This window comes from Strix uralensis, chromosome 4 (genome assembly GCF_047716275.1).
Source record: "Strix uralensis isolate ZFMK-TIS-50842 chromosome 4, bStrUra1, whole genome shotgun sequence".
Taxonomy (NCBI): domain Eukaryota; kingdom Metazoa; phylum Chordata; class Aves; order Strigiformes; family Strigidae; genus Strix; species Strix uralensis.
In genome coordinates this window covers 4,633,662-4,659,285 of record NC_133975.1, presented here as the reverse complement: position 1 = coordinate 4,659,285, position 25,624 = coordinate 4,633,662, and the positions used below count along the sequence as shown (strand labels likewise).

The 25,624-nt window shown below is 36.0% G+C and overlaps 1 protein-coding gene across 3 annotated transcripts in view; it reads right to left on the bottom strand.

Annotated features, from left to right (window-relative positions):
- The window catches only part of CTNNA2 (catenin alpha 2), a 524,441-nt gene that overhangs the window by 343,182 nt on the left and 155,635 nt on the right, over window positions 1–25,624 (bottom strand). For all 3 annotated transcript variants that reach the window (XM_074865479.1, XM_074865476.1, XM_074865477.1), the window contains exon 7: window positions 24,308–24,511. In XM_074865479.1, coding sequence (XP_074721580.1) covers window positions 24,308–24,511 — 204 coding nt within the window. The remainder of the gene's footprint in view (window positions 1–24,307; window positions 24,512–25,624) is intronic.

Below are 25,624 nucleotides of genomic sequence, written 5' to 3'. Positions count from 1 at the left end.
AATTGACATAGTGAAAGTTTGCAAGTGTGCTTGGGCCTCATTTACACATATTGTTTTGTCTCATAACATGCAAAAGCAAAATTATACTGAAAAGCAATGACAGAATAAATGTAACTCTCAGGTAAAACAACAAAAATCCCCTTTAATAGTATAACAAGCATTTTTAAAAATAATTATTGCAAATTTTCACAATTTTTGTTCTTTTTTTTCTCTAAATGATTTAGAATAAAAACTAAATTCCCAGGTAGATAATGAATGCAAGTATAAGACCATTAAGGCCCAATGTAAATTCTACTTATGTTAAACATAAATATATACTATTTTTGCAAAACCATTCATCTTAAACTTTGAAAAACAAGTCATGAACATCAATTCCCAATTTCTCAACAGTAGATTTTAATTATCAGTATCTTACAAAAAGATTCAAATAGATTTTTGAGCAGTAGAGAATATGATGACAAGAACTAGCATATCTAGTTCTGCTTGTAAATTCCTGGTTAACTTAAGCAACTTAACTCTTTCTTTGATAAAATGTTATAAGGTGAAAAATAAAAGAGAGAGAGAATCATTCAATTTTGTAAAGTGGTTCATGATTTTCAAGTGAAAACCATCAAAATACTGTGGTTTTTGTTTATTTTTTAATCGTATCTATATTATTTTGAAATATACTTTGCTTGTAGAATTCAGGACTCACACAAAGAACCAATGCACATTTCTTCTATACTGAATTTACTTCACAAAGTTATAAGACATTTGTTACACCTAGTGTAGTAAAGACCCTTTTTATTTTTCCTAATTTGAGAAAAAAACAAGACACTATCACAATGACCCTTCTCCATTATATTAATCAGCAAAAGAGAAGTAAATATGACAGAAGTACCCAACATCTGCTTTTAGTTTAAAAATTGGCAGAGACATATGGGGAATCAACTGGGAGTTAAGCATACCTTCATATCATCCTTCTGTAAGAAATCAGTATCCGTTTTTAATTAATATCCTCCTTTTGTGCTGCTTCATCAGCTGACAGGAATATCAATGCTATCACACTCCACAAAATGCCCGGAATACAAACTGCCGTCAGCTGGAAACATTCAAGAACTCTGAATGTCAAGTGAGCTGCCGCTGTGCCCAAACTCTTAACTATCATGGCATCATAAAATAAATCGGTCTGGAAGGGACTTCAGAGCTCACCTAGTCCAACCTCCTGCTCCAAGTAGGGTCAGGTATGAGGCCCGACCAGGTTGCTCAGAGCTTTATCCACTTTGGTCTTGAGAAGCTCCATGGATGGAGATTGAACAACCTTTCTGGGCAACCTGTTCCAATGCCTGACTGTGCTCTTGGGAGAAAACTGATTAATTTCTTGGGAGAAATCTTGTTAAATGTCAAATCCTTTCACTTCAGGGAAGTTTGGCATATTTCCTTAAGAGTTCCCTGCTAGAAGTTACAGGTAGCTAGCTAGCAACTCACTAAGGAAACCACCAATTGGAAGATCAACCCTTGTCATAGATGTAGACTTCCTTGAGGACTGTCCTGCATCCCCTACTTCAATTTCATTACTTAAGTCCAAGACACTTTTAGCTACAGAAGTTCCTTTCATCAAGCTAACAAAGCACGTAATGTTTATGTGCGAGCAACCTTGCACATATGTCCCTTAGCCACCCCGGTACAATAACAATGATGAAAACTAGATACTGATTTCCACCCCCTCACCCCCCAATCCACTGAACAGTATTTCAAAAGAACTCATTGAAAACGTTTCTAAGTTTTAAAAAGGACAGGAAGAAATAAGATTTTCCCAGTAGCCATGACCCACTTCTGCCCCTTTACTTATTTAAGAAAATAAATATACCAGGAGAGGAAGAAATATTATTTCCAGAACCTAGAGGAAAATTGAAAATATTTATAGGTCCCCCAAAACCATAAAATTTCAGATACGAGGAAAATAAAAAAAAATTAAGACAGTTATAAAGCAAAATCAGATCAGTTTATGACTTATCTCAAATACACTTTTTACCATCCCCCTCAGAAAAATGTGATCACAGGTGCCAGACACACTTTAATACCATAAAGTGACAGGCGAAGGTTGCATTTCATATCCCAGTGTCAGGCTCCTTCTGCTCTCTTTCAGCTGGGGTCTTCATGCATTATGTTCCAGGTAGATCTTGTCAGTTATATGTCAGGAAATTTGGAAAGGAGATGGGGAAATGAAAATGACTCTACTAAGAGTAATACAGACATCAAGATCGAGATGAAAATAGCAAGAATTGTTCTGAATTCTTAATAACTCTTTCAAAAGGTCATTTAGCAACTCTGAGTTTAGGTGCTTCTTCCACAAAGCAGAACTGAATGAACTAAAAATGAAAAATTTTAGTACTTTGTTTTCCAAAACCTCACTAAATTAGCTAAAATATGCCCTTTTGCATCACGTGTTAAACATGGTGCAACGGGCATACAGTATAAAATATCTTTTGTAATAACATAGCACAAAATAAAAAAAAATATACCTCTCAATAAAGGTTTGCAGTTCACAGAAAGATATGCAAAAATTGCTGAGAACGTGAACTGAAGAACTGGGCACTATAACCATCCGTATATTTGTTGTGAAGTCCAATCCTTTAGTAGTTCAGTAGTACTCTTTTTGCATTAGGCTATGACAGCCCCACAAAACATGCAAGTTTATCCCTTCTTTGGATTCACAAACTCCAATTATAGCAACCCTTAGCAGAATGCCATGAATTTACATAAATACCTTTGCAAAGGCCTTTTGGTATCTAGCAAAACAATGAAAGCAAGATTTGCATCCCACGTGATGATTTGGACGTCAAATCATCAGAATCAAATAATAAACTTCTTTCACCTGGTATTGAGATAAAAGGTCAATAAGGAAGCCAAGGGGTTCTCCTCCCCATGTTGGTGACCTGGAAGGTCAGGCTGTTAGTCAAGGTTAAATACTGTGTTTAAAGGAGACACTAATTTTGAAATGACACTAATTTTTATTTTCTTTAAGAAAACATTAAACAAAATAAGAAATATCCCTAGGTCAAGGATTTTGTTGCCGTTACTGGGAGATTTACTTTGGATTAGCAATGTTGGGTCATCGTATGATGTGCATTAACCGGGGAGGTAATTTCAGTCTTTTACCATACAGCCTGTCATAAAAGCCTGTGTAAGTACTAAAAAGTAGATATTTAAGCCTAATGTTTTCAGGGGCTACAACTAGTACCTCTGTCGCTGCCCACTCCTTGTCTATCCAGGCTCTGAATCAGATAAAACAGACACACACACACACACGCGTGTATATATATATATCAGGATGTATGTTAATGTCAAGCTGCTGCCTGAAGTTTGTGCTTTAAAAAAAGTTATCATACTTCTTTCACAACTCCCTATTACCTGTATTTTCCACGGTCGTGACAGTTACAATGGGAAAATAGCACTCCCTGACAAGAGCACAAGCTCTTTGGCTTGGGAGCAGAGCTGTAAACTAAATGAAGGTGTTTTTTTATAATTTGTTTTATTGTCTGTTTGTGGAGTTGTTTGGGGTTTGTTTGTTTGAAGTTCCTTACCTAAAAATATAATGACAACGAAAAAATGACATTCCTCTTAAAAGGCCTTATTGCTAGCCAACTCCACAAGTGATGTAAATCCTTCATGTTATTTACAAAAAATCTTATGCCAAATTTCCAGCCCTCACTAATGTTAATTAACTCTCTCCAATTAAAATGTATTTGTTATTTTTCTTTATATTTCCCCTTCTTTCTAGCTTAAACACCTTTTCAAGTTATCCTTCTCCTGTTCTCATTATTGGACTTCTTATGCACGCCAAAATATGCATGGGGATCTGAAAACATGATCCTTCTATCTGTTCATATAGTAACAGGGTATTAAAGACACTTCCAAATACTAAAACAGAACATCAGAAAAAGTCAAGATAATATAACCAAGGACAACAACTGAATTATGACTTCTTTAAGAGTCAAATTGCTCTCAGTGTCCTGATATTTGTGCAGGTAGTAACATCTCAACCCTATGACTGCAAACATATACACTGTATATTTCTTTTTAGGTCAGGAGGGGTTTTTATTTATTAAACAAACTTACTATCACTCAGTGACAGTAGAGGATGAATCTCCTATCCAAAGTAATTATTGACGTTTAAATGTTTAGTACTTTAAGGTCTTAAAAATTCCAGATATACTGTATTTGCATATAGCATCAAAGCAGAGCCAGATTTATATTTTCCCAGCAAAGGGTTGGGGTTTTTTGTGTCTGCCACCACAGATGTGAAGATATTTAAGAAACTTTTAAAAATATTTCGTAGAATACAAATTTCACACTACTATGGTTGAAAATGCGTGTATTTTAGGAACATTTTGTTGAGAATTGAAAAGAAATTAGGTTATCTGATTATTAGCTGATATATGAGAATTATTGCTACAACAAATATCTACTTTTTATTTATAGCTTGTTGTAATTGAACATTATAAACCTAGAAAACTGGTTTGTAATATATTCTTTGTGGACGTCACTTCTTTATTACTGAAGATAGATTTAATTTCATTTCCATCAGCTGGTGTTGCACTTCAGTTATTATAGTTCCAATGGGTGTAATGAAATGTCACTGCACTGCAATACTAGAGTCAGGAACAACATTATAAAATCAATATGATGGTTAGGCTACTCTTGGCATTCATAAGACTTATGCTTTATTTTATAAAAATAGTGAGTGCTAACTGTATTAAGGTTTCTTCCCCTTACATTCTCTAGTTTTCAGTTTCCCAAGATATTGAAAAAATTTAACTGTTTAACAGAAGTTTTTCCACATTTGGCTCTAACTAGCGTTAGCTTCTTTCAGAAAAACTGATAGCTATTGCCTTTTACAATATGCAAGACAAAAGATGCAGAAAACAGAAAGTTTAACTCAATTTCACCCCTATATATGCATTGCTGAAAGCCCCCTCACTTTCTTTCATCAGGTTCTTATTTGGATTCAATAATGACAATCAGCCAGGGACTCAAGCAGTCCTTGAGTGGTCATGAAAATGATCCAGCCTACGCAGGGCTCCATCTGAAATCAAATCTTAATTTCTCCTTTAGCAAGCTCCCAGTGTCTTGTTTGTGCTAAAAGCTGGAAATTTGGATTCGCTCAGCTCTGCTGCTGATCACGCAGTAGTCAGGGACACATTCGTGGCTTGGAAGAAAGAGATGATGCATGGCTCAAGCACTTCAGCTGGACACCAAAAAGGTTATCATTTACACATAGACAGTGGAGCTGTTCTGCTCCTTAACTTCCCAAATGTCCAAACTGGCAGTTTCTCTCCTGCCAAGGCAACAATTATTCAGGATTTGCCTGAAAAAATATCAGGCTTAAATTTGATAAAGATGATGTACATAATTCAAGTCATATATTCAATGACATCATGAATAATGCTTAAAATATATGTATTTGTTACCTTTATTCATATGAATTTTAGAGAAATGTATTTCACTTAAGAGCTGGGGAGAACTCTCTTCCAGACATACCAGTTAACAAAAATAATAGTGATGGTAAACTGACTTCAGGCTGAAATAAAACAAACTAATATGGTGTGTAACTCTGTGTTTGTTTGCATGTGTGAGTCAGAGAGAGAGAACTGCAGAGATACGACAACTCGCTACTGGAATGTATACACAGACAAGTAAATGCAACCCAAAGACCTCCTGCCAGCTGATCTGAACACTACTAGCAGGTTATTAGACTGATTGTTTCTCTCTAATTTTCAACTACCAGGATTAACATTGTGCCTATTTTATTTGAAAGATGTTGCCATGGCAAAAAATTGGAGTGTCTCACCATGAATTGGGATGGAAAAGGTAGAGGCCATGTTTTGACATAACAGACATGAACAGGAGAGAAATCTTTTATTTTAATTGCTATGTTTTCTTCCTCCTTATTTTCTTAAATCCACCCTGTAATGAGCATACAATTATAATCGAAGCATTAAATAAACATCCGTCCTTTTCTCCCATGATCAAAATTTAAAAATGACACCACACAGTGAGAAATTATTTTAACAACTGCAGTACCGAGGGTCTTCTAAATCTATTTTAGCACGTTCTGAACAGAATCTCCTTCTTTAAGCATAGTCAGATTATAACGCTGCACTTACACAGTCACTCTGGTCTGCCTTAGATCAGAGCACGCAGATCACTACCCAAACACCTGTATGCATTGGCTAAATGTTAATGTATTCTGTCAAAACTAGATTACCTTCCACACTAAATTATTCAATGTCATTATCCGTATGGGCCATCTGCAAGCCTAATGCCCTCGTGTTCTAAAATTCTGAGCGCCTGCTGTATTATTTTTGTTCTACATTCCTGCATAAATCCGTTAAACTCAATATGTTACAGCAAATTCACAAAATCAAATGCAATCTGCTGGCCTATAAAACACCAGTTACTGAAAATCGAAAGATTTAATATAGTAACAATTCAAGAAGTCACTAAGCAGTCTTTGTGGGCTGAAGGTCAAACCACACGCTAAGTAACAAGTTAGATAATCCATGCTGTAAAACAAGGTATGTATTTGCTATACATAGCGTGGCCTTGAACCCATCCGTGTATTTCATATCTAATAAAAATCTGAACAGTTGGTCTGATTGGATTTTAAGTGATGCAAATTTGGAAATCAAATAGGCAGACTCCCTTTAGACTTGGTCTATTTAAACTATAATTGTAAAGAACTGCAGATTACATTTACAATGTTACTGAATTCTCAAGAGATTCAGTAAGAATTTTACAGGAGGAAAAAGCATTTATCATCTTAAATCTGTTATTAACAAAAATGTACACAGCATATGACGCTCTATCATTTTGTTATAACAATTTTGCTTATGTGGCAGTAAAATTGTAACCCCTCTTCAGTGAATGGAATGCTCTTCAGTCTTCATACTCATTTAATTATATGGTTTGACAAAAACCAGTTATATTACTGTCGTTCTGTTAGTCTGGCAACACTAAGAGACTTACAAATTAAGGTACGATACGGAGACCAGATTCACGTTCTCAATTAAAAAGTAGAAGTTTCATCTTCACAAATAAATCTTAAAAGCAATGGTGGACTTGAATATAACTTCCTTCCTAAACCTTATTATTCAGCGAGAGACTTAATTTGTCTTTGGTTAAGAGAGACAGAAGCTAAAAGTGTGAGATACACACAGACCCCCCCCTCAATACATTGTAAAATGTGAACTCATAGAAGTAAAAGCTCAAATCAGGATAAAACAGAAAAACACCTCTTATTTTTCACTCTGGTTAGTAACTCCATCAGAAAGTGACCCGTGTCCTAGTTGTTGCAGACAGAAGATTTATGAGCATTGGCAAATTACAACAGTGTTAAGATTTTCTTGCACTTTCACATCTAAAATTCATTTCTTTTTCTCATGTTTTGACACTTTTTATATTCCCCCTCTCTGGAGAAAGTTATCTTGCTACATTTTTGGCCCTGATTATGACTTGGACTGCTTACAGGAAAACCCTTTTACTGAAGCAAAACTTTACTAAACATTTTATATTTTCTGACAAAGAAAAGTGCATCAGCCATGTCTTAATTTGATCACACAATGCAGCTATCCTGAAGATGCTGTACCAGGTCTTTTTTTTTTGTATCAGGGTTTCTTATAACATGGCTTGTTCAAGAAGCACATAGTAAGATTACAGGGTTCCACACCATCTCCCACTCCATATCTTCACAGCTAATTTTAGGCAGATTTCCCACATCAGGAAATCACACTGCTTTGGAAGTTACTGGTGCTAGTAAGAGGAAGATATAGCAGGAAAACAGTAGTGGGTGGAAATTAAGCGAGCAAATCCCAATGTATTCGGCTCAATACATTTAAAAGACATGATGTAGCATGTTCAATTTTGTTTCAGTATTCAAAATGTAAATGACTGCAGGTTCAAGTTGATCATGTCAAAGTTGACATGGTTCAAAAATGTTTTACCAAAGCATAATACTTTTCACATCTCTCCTTTACTTACTGACTCCATTTCTCCCCTTCCTAATTCATCCTGGACTAAACACCTTGCAAAACTCAAGAGGGGAAAAAAAGGGTTAAAAAAAAAAAGGGGGGGTCAAAGTCATGCACAATAGTTATTCTAGAGACCTGTGTAAATCCCTTAAAATCTTAATGCTCGACAGGCTGTTTAAGTAAGGATCCTAGATTATTCATTTTTAAACAGTAAATATCACCTTTGGTTCAGGAACTCCCTGAATCATAAATTGCTGGAGGCTAAAGTAATAAATTTTGCAAGGAAGAATCACAATCACAATATGTTTGTCAGGTTCTTATGCTCCCTTTTAGTCATCCCCCATGGCTATTATCAGAGATAAGATACTAGGCCAGATAAAGCTTTATTCTGAGCCATTTTATGTTCTTATTCCCCCAAGTGTAGCCACCTTCTTTGAAGATTAGACCAATTTTCAGCACTAAGAACCTATATACAATTATCTAACATCATTGCAACAAACTTCTCCTTTAAGTACTCTTGTCTTTAGGACTGCTCTCTACAAAGATTTTTTATGTCATTTCCAAACTTGCCTTGTGTATGATTTAGTCAATGGTGAGAGAAAAATCTTCCCGGAAAATAATCCAGGTTACTTAAAATACAGAATGCTTTAAGGTATCAATCTCTTTCAATTGACTTGGGGGAACCCACAATGACCTGGTTCCTCACTTACATGGCTGAAAAAGGTTTCTTGAGCAATAGGAATCCAGGCCCAAATGTGCAACCATTCCTCATCCTAATCACCTGAAACATTTTAATTCATAAAAACAAGCAACGAGTCTATAATAAAACCCCTATTAAAAAGCAAATATTATTCTTGCACTGTCACCTTTGCAGAATCATTTTTCTTTTGCATTTTATACATATTTTCATTTGCACTCAGATATGAGGCAATAAGAATGGGTTTGATTAATTATCTACTGGAAAAAAAATCCAATATAGATAACAACAGTCAAAAGAACTTTCTACCCAAAACAGTTTCCAGGGAGGATAGTATCTAACAGACTGATCACTACAAACCAGCAAAAGTATTAGAAATTTATATAAACCCCTAAGTACAAAGACACCTTAGCCATTTATCTTTTAAGGCAAAACTTTGTTTTACACAATTCCAGAAAAAGCTGTCCCTCTAGCTCCTGTTTGTAACCAAAAAAAAAAAAAAGCAATTTTCCTAAAAATCTTAATCACACTAACACACTAATGCAGTTAGACTACTGTGGGGTTAGCCATCTGGCTTAGTGGCTCATTAGTAAAGAAATGACCCCTATGCATAAAACACAGTTGGGTCATTCCAAGCTAATGAGCCTTCAAGTTTTATTGTTTGGTACACACAAATGGTTGGACGTAGATTTACTTCGCAACTCTGGTCGTACACACTCACAATCACACATACCTTTAATTCATTCTCTTATTTATTTTCACTGAAAGAAGGGGAAAAAATTCCTTGAGGAGAGAAATAAAATTTATGTTCATCAAGGGTATGGGCAGGTTTCTTTAAACAAAGTTCCTCAATATCTTATGACCCCCCCCAAAAAAAAAACCCTCTGTATTTCTGCTTCAAAATGTGTTTCACTAGTTAAACCATGATAGGAAATTGCAAAACATTAACTTCTTTATGTTTTGGGTTTTTTTAAACATCTGATTTCATAACTTTAATTTAAATTCACACTGACAAAATGCTTACAATTGAACATTTGGATTAATCATGTGAGGGCTATCCATGCAGAACACATCAGGACGAACCAGCTCCCATAAAACCCAAGACCCAAACCTAACAACGTATATAATTAAGTTTTAAATCTTGAGAGTTAGCCTTACTGCCTTTGCTGGGGATATCTATATACTGAAAGCCAGGCATTTTAGGTTCCTGACTGAACCCCCTATGCATCTGTGTAACGATGAAAGATTCTTCACTGACATCCATGGGATTTGGCTCTATGGTCCTCATCCTATAGGCAGAAATCCAAAGTACTGAATGAGGCATAATGACTTGTGCTCACTCAGTCAAAAGAATAAGACATAATTTCATAATGAACTAATGGATTTATGACTGACACCAACAAGAAAAAATTCCTCCTCCCACTTTCTTGCTCTTTTTCTCTTTTCCTTTTTTTTGTTATTTATGTAGGAAATTAAAAAAAAAAAAACAACCAAACACCTTACTCTTTTTGGATACTCACTGCTATTATGGAGTCTTGAATTTTTGTGCTTGAATTTTTTAACTTTTTTAAAATTTTAATCATCTGACTGTGCCTACGTGGAAGACAAAAGGAAGTTACCAGAAGAGGTCATGCATCCAATAAAAACAAAAATTCCACTGAACGAAACCATGATGAGGAAGTTCATAAAGAAAAGAAATACACAAGCAAGTGTTCTGGTCATTTCCCATCACAGCAGCTTCTCTTCTGCTCTATAAGAAACAAAAAATCCCACCATTCAATAGTCTCAGCAAATTACCTGGGTGAATGGTCCCACCGCTTTGGGAAAACTCAGGTTTGGACTTCATGTTTAATTTGTTTTCTTTCCCTTCAAAATGCTATAATAAAATACAATTAATGCAATTTTCTGCGTTTCCTTGGGTTTACAGTACTTCAGGTAATGTGGTTAGGTTGTTATGTGTTTATGTGATTAAGTTAGGAACCACCGTTTGTCTTACCCATCACTGTTAATCTGTTTCTACTCTACCATGACATCTCTTTCCAACAAGAGATTGTACGGTGTTTAATACAATAGCTTCAAGAGAATCAAAGGTTTCATTACGTTAATACGTCTCTGGTTAATTCTACGTTATCTACTTATTCAGTTTACCCTTAAAACCCAATTAAAATTTAATTTATCTCATCCCAGGATTCAAATACTATCTGGCATTGCATTTGACAGCCTTATAGTAACTACATTACTACACATCATGCCCCAGGGTATTTTAGATCATGTCAGAAAGAGCTCAGTCATTGTCCACTTAAAGCTACAGAATTACATTTTGAGGATCTCTGATTTGACATTGAAATGTATAAATTTCATTGCAATGTTAATGCATAATTACAATGATAATGCATACACCTGGGTTGTCACTCTCCTAGTGTTGGTTTATTTTTTCTTTTTAAATTACTCAACAAATGAAAGAATTGGTCAAGGTAGCAGTCAATTAGTCTGAAAAACATATAAAAAGCTTACATAATATATGTATTGTGAAAATGCGTGGTCAATATGTTTCCCTAAACTTAATCATAGCTCACTTTATAAAGCAGGTAAGCTTAAAGCTTTATTATGGACAAATTAATTTCACAAAATGTTTCATTTTGTTCTGAAGCCAAATGCATGCAGAAATACATTAAACTTTTGCAATATCTGTTAAAAGGAAGGGTTCTGACAAAGTTTCCAAATGCTGTTAAATATTACAAAAACTGGATCAATACATAAAATTCCAGAAAGGACCTCAACCAAAAGGAAAATTACTTATTCCTTCAGCTCAGTCATCTTAAAAGAAATTAAACAATCCTTTTTCTCTCCTACTGTTTCACTAAGGAAATTTCAAGCAACTGATTATGGTTGAGATGCTTTTTCTGTCTTTCCCAAGTAACAATATAAAAATAAACCACAGGTGCTCCCAATACCTGGCCTATACACAGTACTGGAAAAAGGGACAAGTTACTGCATACATGATGTCCCTAATTTCCCACAACAAAAAACATTGATATATCTCATTTCACATTATCATACATTTGACTGCTGTAGAAAGCAACTTGGAAATTAGCTTGTATTATAACGCATGCGTTCTTGAGCTCTGCATCATACATCTGCATCTGAAAATTTCAAAAGGGCAGGAGAGGCTCTTACCCTTTGCCTGCCAAATTCCTTATTGAAATCAAAATATCAATGCCTTTAAAAAATGCAAGTAGAACTTAACACCTTATTTCTATTTGATAGCTCATGCACTTAATATTAATGTGATTAAAACATTTTCTTTCCCAAATAACCTTTATATCTATTTTTTTCTGAAGATCCCATAACTACTAACAAGGTAACCTCTTCATTTTCTGTATTATTACATTTCCTTTGATTACAGCTATACCACATCAGCATGCAGATCTTTAGTGATGCACAAGACATTTCTGGTGTGCAAGTGTGCCCTCTTCTGGAAACCTTAATACCATCATTTCAGATTACAATAACCTAAATAACATTGAATTCTTCCATCACTAAGTTTCAGTGCCTTCCTCTCATTTGTAAAAACACTCCCTGTGTAAACAAAAAACAAATAATACAAACCAATGCAGGATACATACACTGCAGGTTTACACACACTACTGTAGTTTTCTAATGTTGTAGTTATGATTGCTAATCGAAGTGTAAATACTGCAATGACATTACTAATATGAAAAGAGTTTTGACCTTTGCCTGTGGTAAAGTGTATCCTTGACTATCAAAATGATTATCTAATGTACTAAACGTGACAAATTTCATTTCCCATCCTCTATCCTTCCACTATTTTGATGTGACTTCCTACCAGGTTTTAATGAATCATAGAATGGTTTGGGTTGGAAGGGACCTTTAAAGGTCATCTAGTTCCCACCCCGCCTGCCATGGGCAGGGACATCTTCCACTAGACCGTGTTGCTCAAAGCCCCGTCCAAACTGGCCTTGAACCCTTCCAGGGAGGGGGCATCTACCACCTCTCTGGGCAGCCTGTGCCAGTGTTTCACCAATCTCCCCTCTGTCAGTTTAAAACCGTTCCCCCTCATCCTATCCCTATCCCCCTGATCACGAGTCCCTCCCCCCTTTCCTGTAGCCCCTTTCAGTCCTGGGAGGCCGCTCTAAGGTCTCCCCGGAGCCTTCTCTTCTCCAGCTGAACCCCCCAACTCAGCCTGTTCTCAGAGGGGAGGTGCTCCAGCCCTCTGACCATAATGAGAATAAAGAAAGACTACTACAAAGTGCTCAAAGCTGATTTAAGGTATATTGTGATGTTAATACAGTTGGCTATGCCAGATTTTGACAATGCTCAAGAGGAGTTATATAGATATTTCCTAAACAAGGGCAAACATGCACTTACTATATCGCTGATAGGCACTTGCGCCCTTATGGAGCCCAAGCCTATTTACAGCTACTCCCTCCTCTGCTCACCTGCAGAATAATAATATCTCAGAGAAATAAGTGTGCATAGCTAATTTACTCTTCATGTTCCCATTGTTGCCTTCAGGTTTTCCACATAATTACCAGAATCTGGACACATTTTGCATAGCAAAAAACCACCCCAACCTAAGTGAATAGAAAATGCTCTGTAGGCTTCAGGAGACATGGATTTTTGATGTCGTTTTCTGAAAGCTCACTAATTTCTGTAGGTCCATGCTTATCTTATTTTGATGCATTCCAATAATTCTATATGCATTGGGAATATTTTTCTTTGTATCCAGAAGAATACGATGCACAACAATGTTTAATCAGGAATGTGCAAATATTGAAAGTAAGATCCATACACCAAAAGCAGGTATACATAGAACTAATAATCATATTACTATAGTATAAAATGCATGAAAAACTTCTCTCATACTGATATTGACTTGCAGACATGGAAAAACAACAAATTAATGACGCATAAATGCTAACTTCAGTATAAAGAAAAATTACAGGAGTTATGAATCACACTATGTACACAAGATTGATAAAGGACTTTTCTACAGGTGAACAAATAGCTTTAACAACATTATTTTCAGATAGCCTAAGTCTTGCAAACATTAAGGCAATGCTTTCCAGCATATTAAACGCACTGATGCAGAAGTCATTACTTCTGTAAGAACACACTTTAGAAAGAACAAAACTAATTAATGCAAAATAAAATGAGCTAAAACATGAAAGTCACTGAAAGAAAATACAATGCTTGTTTTCTTTTTTCTTTTTTCCCCTCAAAAAAAGATTTTTTGCCTGAATACACTGAGTTTAAAATGAGTACATACTCTGACAAGGTATCAGAAGTATACCCAGACATTTTGTATGCATACATACGTATATGAGATAGAACAAATAAGAATAATAAATACATTTGTCAAAAAAAGGCAAGTTTTCTGGAGGCAAAGTATTGATGAACTTGGGGTCCACTTAATAAATAATTTATTCCAAACTATGCCATGTAGGAAATTAATATCACATTTTATAGGAAAGCAGCTTGGGTTGTTGGTCAGAAACAAACAAAAAAATCATCCAAATGAAATCCCACATAATCTTCCCCATGACTGATGTGCCCACTTCATTCTGCCCCATGTTATTCTTCTCCCAGCTTTCAGTTCAATAGGCAAACCAAAACAATTAATTATTTGCCCAGTTATAGCAAAATTTCAGTAGTAGTGTTGAGGAGATTCAGGTAGTCTTTAAAGAGGAAGAAATTAAATTGAGAGAAATCCTATGTCTTTGAACAGATAGACATTACACGCACCCTCCAACAGTGAAACGCTACAATTATACAAATGCAATATTATTACAGAATTTTTTTAATGTGGAAACAGCAAGGCACTTAAATGTTAATGAATTAAGACTGACATAACCTCAAATTCAATGTTGGAGTAACAGAGGCCCAGTAAGACCAAGCACTATATGAACCTAGAAAATCAGTGATAAAGGGCAAATCACTTCCAAGCCTGTGCCTCAACCACTAGCCATTCCTTCCTACTAAGATAAATAACAAAGGAAGGAGAAAATATAGAGTTCTTCTGTGTATTTAAATTCTTTATGAGACTGAAACATTTGCAGTTACATGTGGAAAAAACAGTGCTTCCTGATTAGGCATCCAGTACTTTTAAAAGCAAAGACCGGAAAAAAAAGTGGAAAATCCAGAGGAAAAAGAGGTTTGATAAAATATTAGAAATATTAAAGAATGTATTAGAAATATTAAAGAATTATATGAGACACCAAGAAAACCATTATTATTTAACAGAATTCTTAGAAGCTGGATTAGCTAATGTTGGATTAACTTTTATTTTCTTATGTGAACTGACAAGGATGTCAAGCGGGATGTGGATGATACTATACCTCTGGCTGAACTGCTGGTTTGGAAGTTGTCAGCCCTTGTGACCCCAAGGAAGTGGGACCATGGATATAATAATCTGGGGAAAACAGTTAAATTTGTGACTAAATTCCACCACAACTTAATAGACAATTTTAATCGTGTATAGGATGTACTTGGGCCTAAGAAGCAGAAAAGGATGAAGAACATTAAGAAACAACAACAGAAATGCAGTTCTTAGGACAACTGCTTCTATTTTAATTGAAAATCTGGTCATTCTATATTTTAAAATTCCCCAAAACTTAGGTTACATGACAATTTACTATCATAATAAACAAAGTTATATTTACTACTATATATAGGTATCATTATTTTCTGGTAATATATTGGTTTTAATCTTTCTTACAAACTGCTTCATAGTTGCTGAAAATAAATGCATAAGATTTATCTTTAATACTTTGTGAAAAGCCAGACATTATATAAAATGTAAAACAGCAGTTTGAATACATTGTAGTGGAACCTACACTGACATTTTTCATTAATCTTATTCCATCTCCATTTCCCTTGCACTTAATTTCTCACAGGTCTCCTAAATATTTTATGAGCCTACCCATATTGGCATATACCTACATATACTTTAAAAAAATACAAGCCTTTCATATTTGTTTCACAGGATTCAGAATAATATTTTTTCTTTTCAATTCACAGAATTTTGTAAAGGGAAGCAGAAATTGTCTCCTATTTCTATGTTAGTGACCGATACAAAAAAAACCCACAAAAATAATATTGCTCTTGGAAAGGTGTTTCAGAGAAAAATAAAAAGAGTGAGAATGCCTTTGAAAAGGTAAACCATCCTGCCTCTTGAACCAGCTCTGTGTGTGTGCAACTTAAGATTTAAAATCATTAAAAAATCATGGCTTTTGTCACTTAGTTTAACCCTCTTCTCCAAAACTGGATCAGATGTACTTCTATTATTCTTCTTATCTACTTCTTAAAAACATCTAGTGACAGAGATTACATGATCATCTTAGACAATATATTGACGTAATATTACCTAAATTAGAAGAGATAGTTTAGAATGCCACACAATATATTACTTTTTAAAGCTTGATTCCTGTGGACAGAGCATACTCCTGCTGAAAAATCATACTGAACTCTGGCTTGTTTTCTGTTTGGCTTCTCTACTAATTTTCAATAAGAAAAGATCTGATCCAATACAGAAAAAATCTGAAAAAATTATCAGCAGCATCTGAGAACCAAATGGTTCAGATAACAGTCCCAATCGTAGTATCCAAAATAAGACCAACAGGAATATTAAGTGGAATAGAACAGATAAACTTGGAAGTAGTAAGAAGGAACTCCATATCTTATCAGATCTACATGACATGGTTTGCTCTGCAAAATATTGCTAAGAAACTTTGCTGACACGCTAAGGTCTATAGAGTTTTTTTACCCACTTAAATGGAACAACATGCCTGCCACCCCTGCACCCTTCATCAAATATGATTTGGAAAGTTAAATTGGAAACGCTGTTAACTTCACAACCCACCATCTACTGAGATGTCTGGAGAGGAAAAAGTATGGGACAAGTCTATACGCATTAGCCTGCTACAATGTTTGCAATCCCAGGGAGGTTCACCTTCACTCTTCAGTTATGGAAATACTAAATGAGTGGTTTCCAGTAATGAGTTTGTCTAGATTTAAACAGATCCTTAAAAGAGCAGTTTACTTAATAATGACATAACAACAAGGTGATAATAAGAAAAAGAATTAATTGAGGCACTGGGATGTAACATGATTTACACACTTTTTTCCCCAAATCTTCAGGTCAATCAGTGGGCTTCATTAATTATATGGGCACATAAAAGAAAGCTACAAAATCAGTCCTCGCATGCAGGAACTTGGTTGGATTTACTGGCAGTCTAGAAAATTTCCGCACTAATTTGGATGGAAATATCTTGTCAGAAACATCACTCAACCTAATACAGCAATTCAGCCTTAGATTCCAAAAAACCTCATGTGATTTATTTACATTTTAGCAAGACATACAAAACTTTTCTCATGACATATCATGGTCTGCCTTTAAATACAAAGAGCAAACAGGAGGCACCTATAAAATGTTCTCCAGTGGACATCACCAGGGAAGAGCTATCTGCACAGTAGCTCAGAAACAACATTTCCTCCCACAAATATTAATTCAGTAAATTTAAAAATCTACTCGTCCAAACAGATGAAACGCCACAGGGCTGTGCAAATTTGCAACCACCAGAACCTGAAGTCAAGACAAACTGTTAGCATATTGGTCATTTCCAAGCCATAAAGTCCCAGTTTCTCACAGAGCTTTTCTATTTGTTTCTGATTGAAAGCTTCAGCATGGTTCTCTGGATCTGCTTGGAAAAACAAAACAAACTCTGAAGGTGAACTTCCAAAACCAGAAAATACAGGAATGAAGAAATAAATCAAAACTCACTTGTTCAATTGTAAGCAGTGCAGCATTTCTGTAAAACTATCAAAAAATACTGGGCATCCCCTGAGACCCTGTTGACATCATCAAAAAAGGAGAGAATGTTCCTTAAAAGGTGGCTCAAGTTACATTGTAGGTAGCATACTTAGTGATTTATGTACAGTCAAGGCACTCAGGAAGGAGCATAAATGCAAAGAAACATAAAATGATTGAGAAGCAATGCTGTAACACATCATGAAACGTTGGTCCATATGGGAACACATCCTATTCCTTTAGTCATAACTACTGTGTTTCTACTTGTTTCTTCCAAGTTAGGAAAGACAAAACTGCTCATATAGCCTCTAAAAGAGAAGATTGAAGAGCAAAATAGTAATAGCAAAATAGTTTATCTCCAGCTTGAAATAGAGTAGGAAGCTTTAAAGAAGCCATTGTCCTCTAAAAATTATTCAGAAAACTCGGAACATAACAATGGTATCAATGGAAAAACTGTCCTCCCGAGATGGTCATGCTAAATCAGGGGATCCTGATGACCCAGCAGCCAGTCTCTTGTCACTCATCCCTGATTACTCATCTCAGGACAGTCACAGATATTTCTCTGTCTCATAACTGTAATTACTGCTCACTGTCACCCAGGTTAACCTCATGCAAGTCAGCACCAGAACTGAAATGTACACATGAATTATTACTTTTCTCTTAAATATGAATTCAGATGGAGCTGTTAAATATGGAAGCTGACAGTGTCTTGAGATTTATATATTTTCATTTGCTATCATGTTTTTCATTTTCCAATCAAGCACAATAACTTCAGCTGTCCGTTAAAGACATTTCATTTTCATGTACTGCAGCACTACGACTTTACTTTGAGCAATTCAAATTTTTTACTGATATATTTGTGAAGAAAATCTGCCTGCAGACTTGTGCTTTCGCATTCATTCTTCTTATATTTTGCATTTTCAAGACATTTTCTTCTCTGTACGTAACAGGAATTACAGCCTACAACATCTTACAGTGAACAGACATCAGGAATGGGTAGTAACTTAAGAGAACAAGGTTACAAAGACCAAACACTAAGCAACGTTATTCCCATGGTATATCAGCAAACTATGAGCCTAGCCTGCAGCGCTGTGGTCTTCACATCTAAACACTAAAATCATCAGTAGTAATAGAAGGACTTCATAAAGGACTGTTCATTCCACTTGGATGCATAGAAATAGTCTCTGTTCCAAAACCCAGTTGCAATAAAAACAAACCTCAAGCTCGTCTGAAACGTTAGCAGTAGCTGGGAGCAGAAGCACTGGGCGAGAGGAAAAGGAAGGCATGACAATGAAGTCTGGCTTAATAAAGATCCCAAAGGTTTAAGATAACCTTGTATTTGAACCAGATAGGAAATGCCTTTTCAAACACAGACTTTAATTAATGCCAAGCCACTATTCAAGTGATTACAGAGGTCTTTAACAGTCATGGCTTACTCACTTGTCAACTGCCTTCCAAATTTCTCTTTCATACACCCCAGCAACCCAAAATTCAGTCTGTCTCTGCTTGGCACTGAAACTGATGATGCCAGAGGGAATTCAAAGCATTCTTTTTTAAGCATATGTTTCTAAAGATGTAATTTTCTTCCTTTCTTAATCAGACATCAACACAACAGCACCCTGATGCTTGCTAGAAAGGATGCCCAGTGTTGAGTTATATGAGTTTGGCAGTGTACTTCTAATCCAGGAGTCTGAGTTTTAAGAGCTGGAAGTCCCAGGTTTCTAGGATTTTTGCTCCCTGACAGCCTGCAATACAAATCATGAAGGATCCAGGAGAGTAAACCAGCAGGAAACTAGACCACAATCAGAGCTAACCATCCGTTAAATAATTTTTTCATTTAGACAAATGGAAAACGATTGCATTAAGAGCATCTGTGGAGCTGTATTTAGTTCTTCTCTGTAGGATAGAAGTCTGGAAATGTAATTTTATTTTGAAATAAATGATGGGATTTATCACATATACATAAGAACCTCAAAAAAACCCTATCAATTTTCTGTGAGAGATTGGGTAAAAAGGTCATATGACCCAGCAGACTGAGAATCCTACTGCCCAAAAATTCCCAGAAATGAAAGATTTTAAAGTTCAGCTGAGTTCAACATAGCAATAATAGAAACCATGCTGGGAAAATATTTTGACAGAGTTACAGATAAGATAAATGAAACTAATACATATTGCTAGATAGACAAACACTAATGAAACAGGTTACATCTCATCTCCATAGAAGTTCTTGCAGAGCACTTATGTGCTGTGAGACTCCAGTCAACGCAATATACTTTACAAATACATAATTATTCATAGAACTGATAAAGGTCCTAGGGACTAATTTTCCCGTAGCAATAATCATTCAAAAACCTCCTACAACAATAGTTGCTTAAATAACCTCTGAATTGGAACGAGAACATCTGAATATTTGTAAAGATAGCTTGAAAAAAAAAATTAAAAAATCTTTTTTGACACGTAGGAAATGGAACAAACCAACATTTATCTGAGGAGAAGGAAACAGGAACTAAAGCACACCTCTCCAACCATGCCTTTTCACAGTCCTTTAAATACATTTCTGTCACTTTTCCTAAAACCTATATAACACAAAATAATACAACAGCAAAACAAGTACTATGCTTACTGATCTAAATTGAAATCTGCCTTATCCTTCTCTTTACAGATTTTCTTTCATATTTTTCTTTGGTTGCCAACATTTTGAAAGTGAATATCTGCATTTCTTTTTAAACTCTTATCCCTGTGCCTCACCTCTTGAAGTTTTGTTTCACTAATCTTGTCTCCTCCTCACCAAATCATAAGACAACCTGTGGCATCTCTCTGTCTCATCTTCTGAAGTGCAAAACAGCTATAATTTACTTTGGTAAATCTCCGGATAATACACAGAGAGATTTTTAACCCGAGCAGATAACTAACCATAAGAACGTTGTTATCTACTTGTTAACCTGTGATGGATGCATAAAAACTAGGTGGGAAAATGGAGAAAACAACACTGTCATGTGTGTTAAATTTTTCCTTCCCATGTAGCAGAGCATATTGATCCACTAAAGTCTGGTAAAGCACCTACTGGTAAAACAGATCACAGGTACGGGGAACATACCTGGAGATATGATGGATGTACTTAAAAAGCCCCACAGGAGCACAGAAGATAAGACACATGCCTCTCTACAGGGAACTTTCTAAAAAAGAGGTGGGCACAGGGAGGGGTTCTGCAGGTGGAGGAGGTTTTCTTTACATTTTATACTACTTCAAAGGTAGAAGTTCCTACATTGTTCGGTGGGAAGCTATTTTCTTTTCTTGCACACAAAACCTGGGAAAACCCTTTTTACTCCTTGCATTGCCTTCAGTATTCATCATTTGAAATGCTAGAAAGTATGCAGCACCTCACAGCCAACCTAGTAGTTCATACAGCTGCCTGTAAGCCTTCCAGTTCCCAATTCATGCCTGCAATACCATCCACTGGTGCAAAAGCAAAAGATCAATGAAGCTTCAGGAATAATGTCTCCATTCTGAGTATGTTCTTTTGCACTCAATGTTTTTACTTAGCTTCTGTGAAAATTTAATATAAGACAGAACATAACTCACAACCAATTTATATGGGAGTTTGCGGTGTAAATATCCAACACGTAAAAAAGGAATACAGAATCTACTTAACGACCAAAAAATAGAAATGTTCTTGTGCATGAAAAGAAACACCCCTCTAAATGCAAATTATAGAAGTAGATAACTTGAAAGAAAGTATTTTAAGCTGGAGAAGGATTGACTGTACAGCACATTGCCAATACCCTGCACTTCACTGTCTGTATCCTTTAAATACGACCACAAAATACTTAATTTTTTCTATGTTCTTTGTATCTCATGGCAAGCATCAAAAGCCATACACACATTTGATCAACAATCATCAGCCAAAAAATGACCTGTCACTTTCCAGATAACATCAAACAGGAAAAAACCCAAAACATTAATGTCCAATGGATTTCACAAGCATTAAAGCAAGAGCAGGACTGTAGTGTTTTAAGGCTATATGGGCAGAAGATGTTAAAGATGTCCCTCTTCACCAAATCATCTCAAAGCTAATGTGCTCTGACAGTCTAGACAGCTCTTGATCAGACTTATAACTGTGTCATGTTTGGTGTATGCCTTTCAGTTTTACCCTTCTGAAACTCAACCAAGCTTTTAAAAAACTTTTCAAGTGAAATCTTTTGTCATAATGAACATGCTTAGCATTACTGTGAACCCAAGAAAATCCATCCCCAGGTTTCAAGCAAATGGTTAAATACTAAAGAAAATTCTGCCACGGCAGACAAATGGGTGAAATTCACTCTCTAGATAGATGCCTAAACAAGGGCTGCCTATGAGCTAGGTATCTAATTCTTCTATCCTAGTTAATGGGGATTCAGTTAATATAGTCAGAGGAGTCTAAGGTTATTTAATTTATCTCAGATTATAACACTTAGTCATCTGAATGGCTCTTCAGATTCCCTCAGCAGTATTGATCTGATGTCCAGTATTGATCTGATCTCCATCAATTTTAACAGGAGCTTAAGCAACCGAGGCTCAAATGATTTGATAAAGGCTGGAGTTAGGCCATTTGTTCTTCCCTAAAGGATACATGACATGGAAGTGGGGCTGGCAGATACAACACAAGACCCACAGTAGATCCGAATGCTTCTGAGTGACAGATTGAGGAGACTCTGTTCAAATGAGCACCAGACTATATAAACTGGTGGTTTAAAATGGCACTAGGCATCTATCTTTAACCAACTGATTTGAGACCCCTAGTTTACCTGGCTGTACTTGTGTAGAGAAACCTCAATTTAGGTGTCTTAATCTGTAAACTGAATCCCATCCCTTGTATCTGCTAAAATCAGCTTGGAAGACAACATTTAATCCAATATCGTTCTCAAATTCTACCATCCCAGATGTTTTTAAACTAGATGTACTTTACTTTATGTAACTTCAGTATACATTCAGTCCTTACAATGTTCTTACAATAGCTCTAAAAAAATAGCCTAAAATTATTACATTCCAATATAAAGCAGGAAAATAATAATTTAAAAAAGGAATTGTGCAGCTCAGATTATTTAGAACAGAAAAAAAAAGAAACAAAAAAGGAAGACAAATTCAAAAAACATACCATGGTAACCATAAAAGCAGATGCTCACACCTTTATGTGTTTAAGTAAAAATGATGTCGTCATAAATTCCTACAAGTCATTCGGAACACTTTCCTCTGTAAACATGGTCAGAAATATTAAAATAAGGATGTTTCTGGTCCAAGGGCAAGTTGCATCATTACCAAAACCCCATGTACGTAAAAAGATGCCCCACAATAAAATAGGAAGCCACAATCCATCAGTTCTCAAAGTGTTTTTGAAAGACCTTTAAAGATTGCACCTAACAGTAACAGTTCTACAAAGCAAGATTCTGTAGGAAGCAATCCAGCAAGTCGTCTTCCATCACGGTCTCATCAGCTGTTATTTAATGCTCTCTTTATAATTTCTAACCCTAACACAACAGCATAGACTTTGATTTCATTCACAGTACGAGAACCTTTCAACTATCACTTCATAAAAACTAAAAAGCAAGTAATATATGCTTTTAAATTCTGCACCATCAAAACCAGCTATTCCTTGTGGTTACACTATTATACAGAATAACGCCTTAAAACCCATCATAGTTAATTTTGAACTGTACAATAAAATTACTAAAGGACTGAAGTTCGTGCTAGTGACCTGCATTGTATCACTCTACCAACTATAACAGTACCAATGAAAATAGCAATGTTAAAGGTTCATCCTTGAACAGTCTCTTCAATGTTATTTTGATGATTCGAGCAAAATAGGATCAAAATGTGCCACCTGATACTCTGGTTGCAATGAGAGACAAGAAACAGCAAAGTATAGGATGCTCAGTTTGACCCCTGTTTGCAAACATTTCCATTTTTAAAAAGGTTGTTGATGTTGCTTAGGTCTTTTTCACACATCCTCCAAAGGACACAGCCATAGTACTTATGAGTTTTAATACACAATGTCAGGCAGGAGAACCTTCTGGTTTAAATTAGGCAGATCACAGGTTATGCACTACAGATTAACACCATGTTGAACAATTTAACACCTCTTGAAACCCTACACAGATAGCTGTATTTAAGATACTGCAGACACATTTCTTTGTGTGAACAGCACTAGTGCTAAACTCACTGCTTTCATGGCAACTGAATATTTAACAGCTCCAACAGCAAGTGAAGACCTTCAGTGGCTTAACCCACGCAGCAAACAGAAAACCTCACATAAGTATCTGTAGGTAACATTCTAACAAACACTACCATCACACAGTGGAAATCACGTGGAAAATTAACTGTACTCACTTTCATTAAGAAAATACTTCTTAGGCCATTTCCCACTTATATTCCTTGCCATTAGTTTTCATTTTAATAGTAGTTTACCTCAGAAGGAATACTTGTTGGCTATTTATTACGTAAGAAGAAACTCTAATGTTAAAGCCACGGGGAACACAGAGCTCCTTCGCAGGTAGAAAAACATTCCTGTGAGATTCTGATTGCACAAAACTTCTGTCAAATGTTTGCAATATACTGAAAAGGTAGAACATTCAAATAGCATCACCATTAAAAAGATAAATAATTCAAATAGCATTACGTTTACTCCTGTTATAAAGATGCATTCATTTTTTTTTGTTGAAGTCATAACATTAGCCTCAAAAAGGTTTAATCACCTACTGCAAGAGAAGACAGTAAGACGAGCATGTAACTTACGTTATTCATATACTCGCTGAGCAGATCCTGCAGGGCCTGCCGCACGGCGTTGCACTCGGCTACGATTCGTTCCCGGCGGTCGTCCCGCGTGCACGAAGAGTCTGCCATCAGCGCCGCCCCGCTGATGATGCTCTCCAGCCTTTCTTCAAGAGACGGTCTGAAGCGGGCCTCACTGAAAGTCATTGGGTCTAAAATAATCTTGTTCTAAAAGGCAAAATATGAGTGGGAAAATTATGAGCATGCAGAGGTCTTCAGAATTTAAGTGTCTCTTATTTCAGCAGCTTCACAGGGATTTTTGTCTTTCATATAAACAAATTATCTACCAAATTCCCGAAAAATCAGTATTACAGATATATCTGGTAGCCTTGAAATCCCAATACATAAATAAAATTAAAAATGATTATATATACAAATAATTCACAACCTATACTTATAAGACTACTGTCAAGAGCAACACAACTGGTTCATATATCTATTGGAGAGGCACATCATATAAAACAAATCAACATAATCTATTGTAGCATGCATGCAGTATGTGTGTGTGTGTCTCTTTACATATTACATGTTTATATTTCATCCTGAAGTAAACTAAAATTAATCTTTCCTGAATCTTCCAAAACTTCCTTGGATATTCCAGAAATTCATATGAAAGGTGCACGTGGCACTGAGGCACGGCTCTCCATTGAAGTGCAGATGGAAAATCCTTTATTATTAAAATGGTACGTATTTATGCCCTCGCTACCTTAGCTCTTACTTCATAATAAACAAATCAGCAGCTAGACACTCATCAACCCTCTCTTCTACAAACAGCTCCATCCACCTTAGCACCGCCTTGCAGTCTCTTATCTCTCTTCCAAGGGCTGTTTCTCCTCTAAACCTTCCTGCTTCTCTGGGCCTGTGCAGAGCAGAGCTGATGCTTCTCCAAGTCAGCACAGGACAGAGCTCCTGCCTGGCTCACCAAGCAGAGTTCTCTCGAGCAGAGCTCTCCACCTTCGCCGAGCTCCCCAAACTGAGCTCTCTAACTGAGCTGACCAGGTGATATCAATTTGGCTCTTAAGTATTGAGTCTCCCCCAGCTGTGCAGGGCTGACAGGCCAATGCCGACTTGCCTCTTAATCATTTTCCAGTAACACATGATTTGACTCTTAACATATTGAATCTCCCACTGCTCAGAACTGACACTCCCACATCTCCCCCTTCTTTGTTTTACAACAGCACCTGCAAAGGCTTTATCAATTAAGGTTTAGACAAACTTTAGAAGACACAATATACATAGAATAATTACAAAATAAGGAAAACGCACTGACCACTAATACAC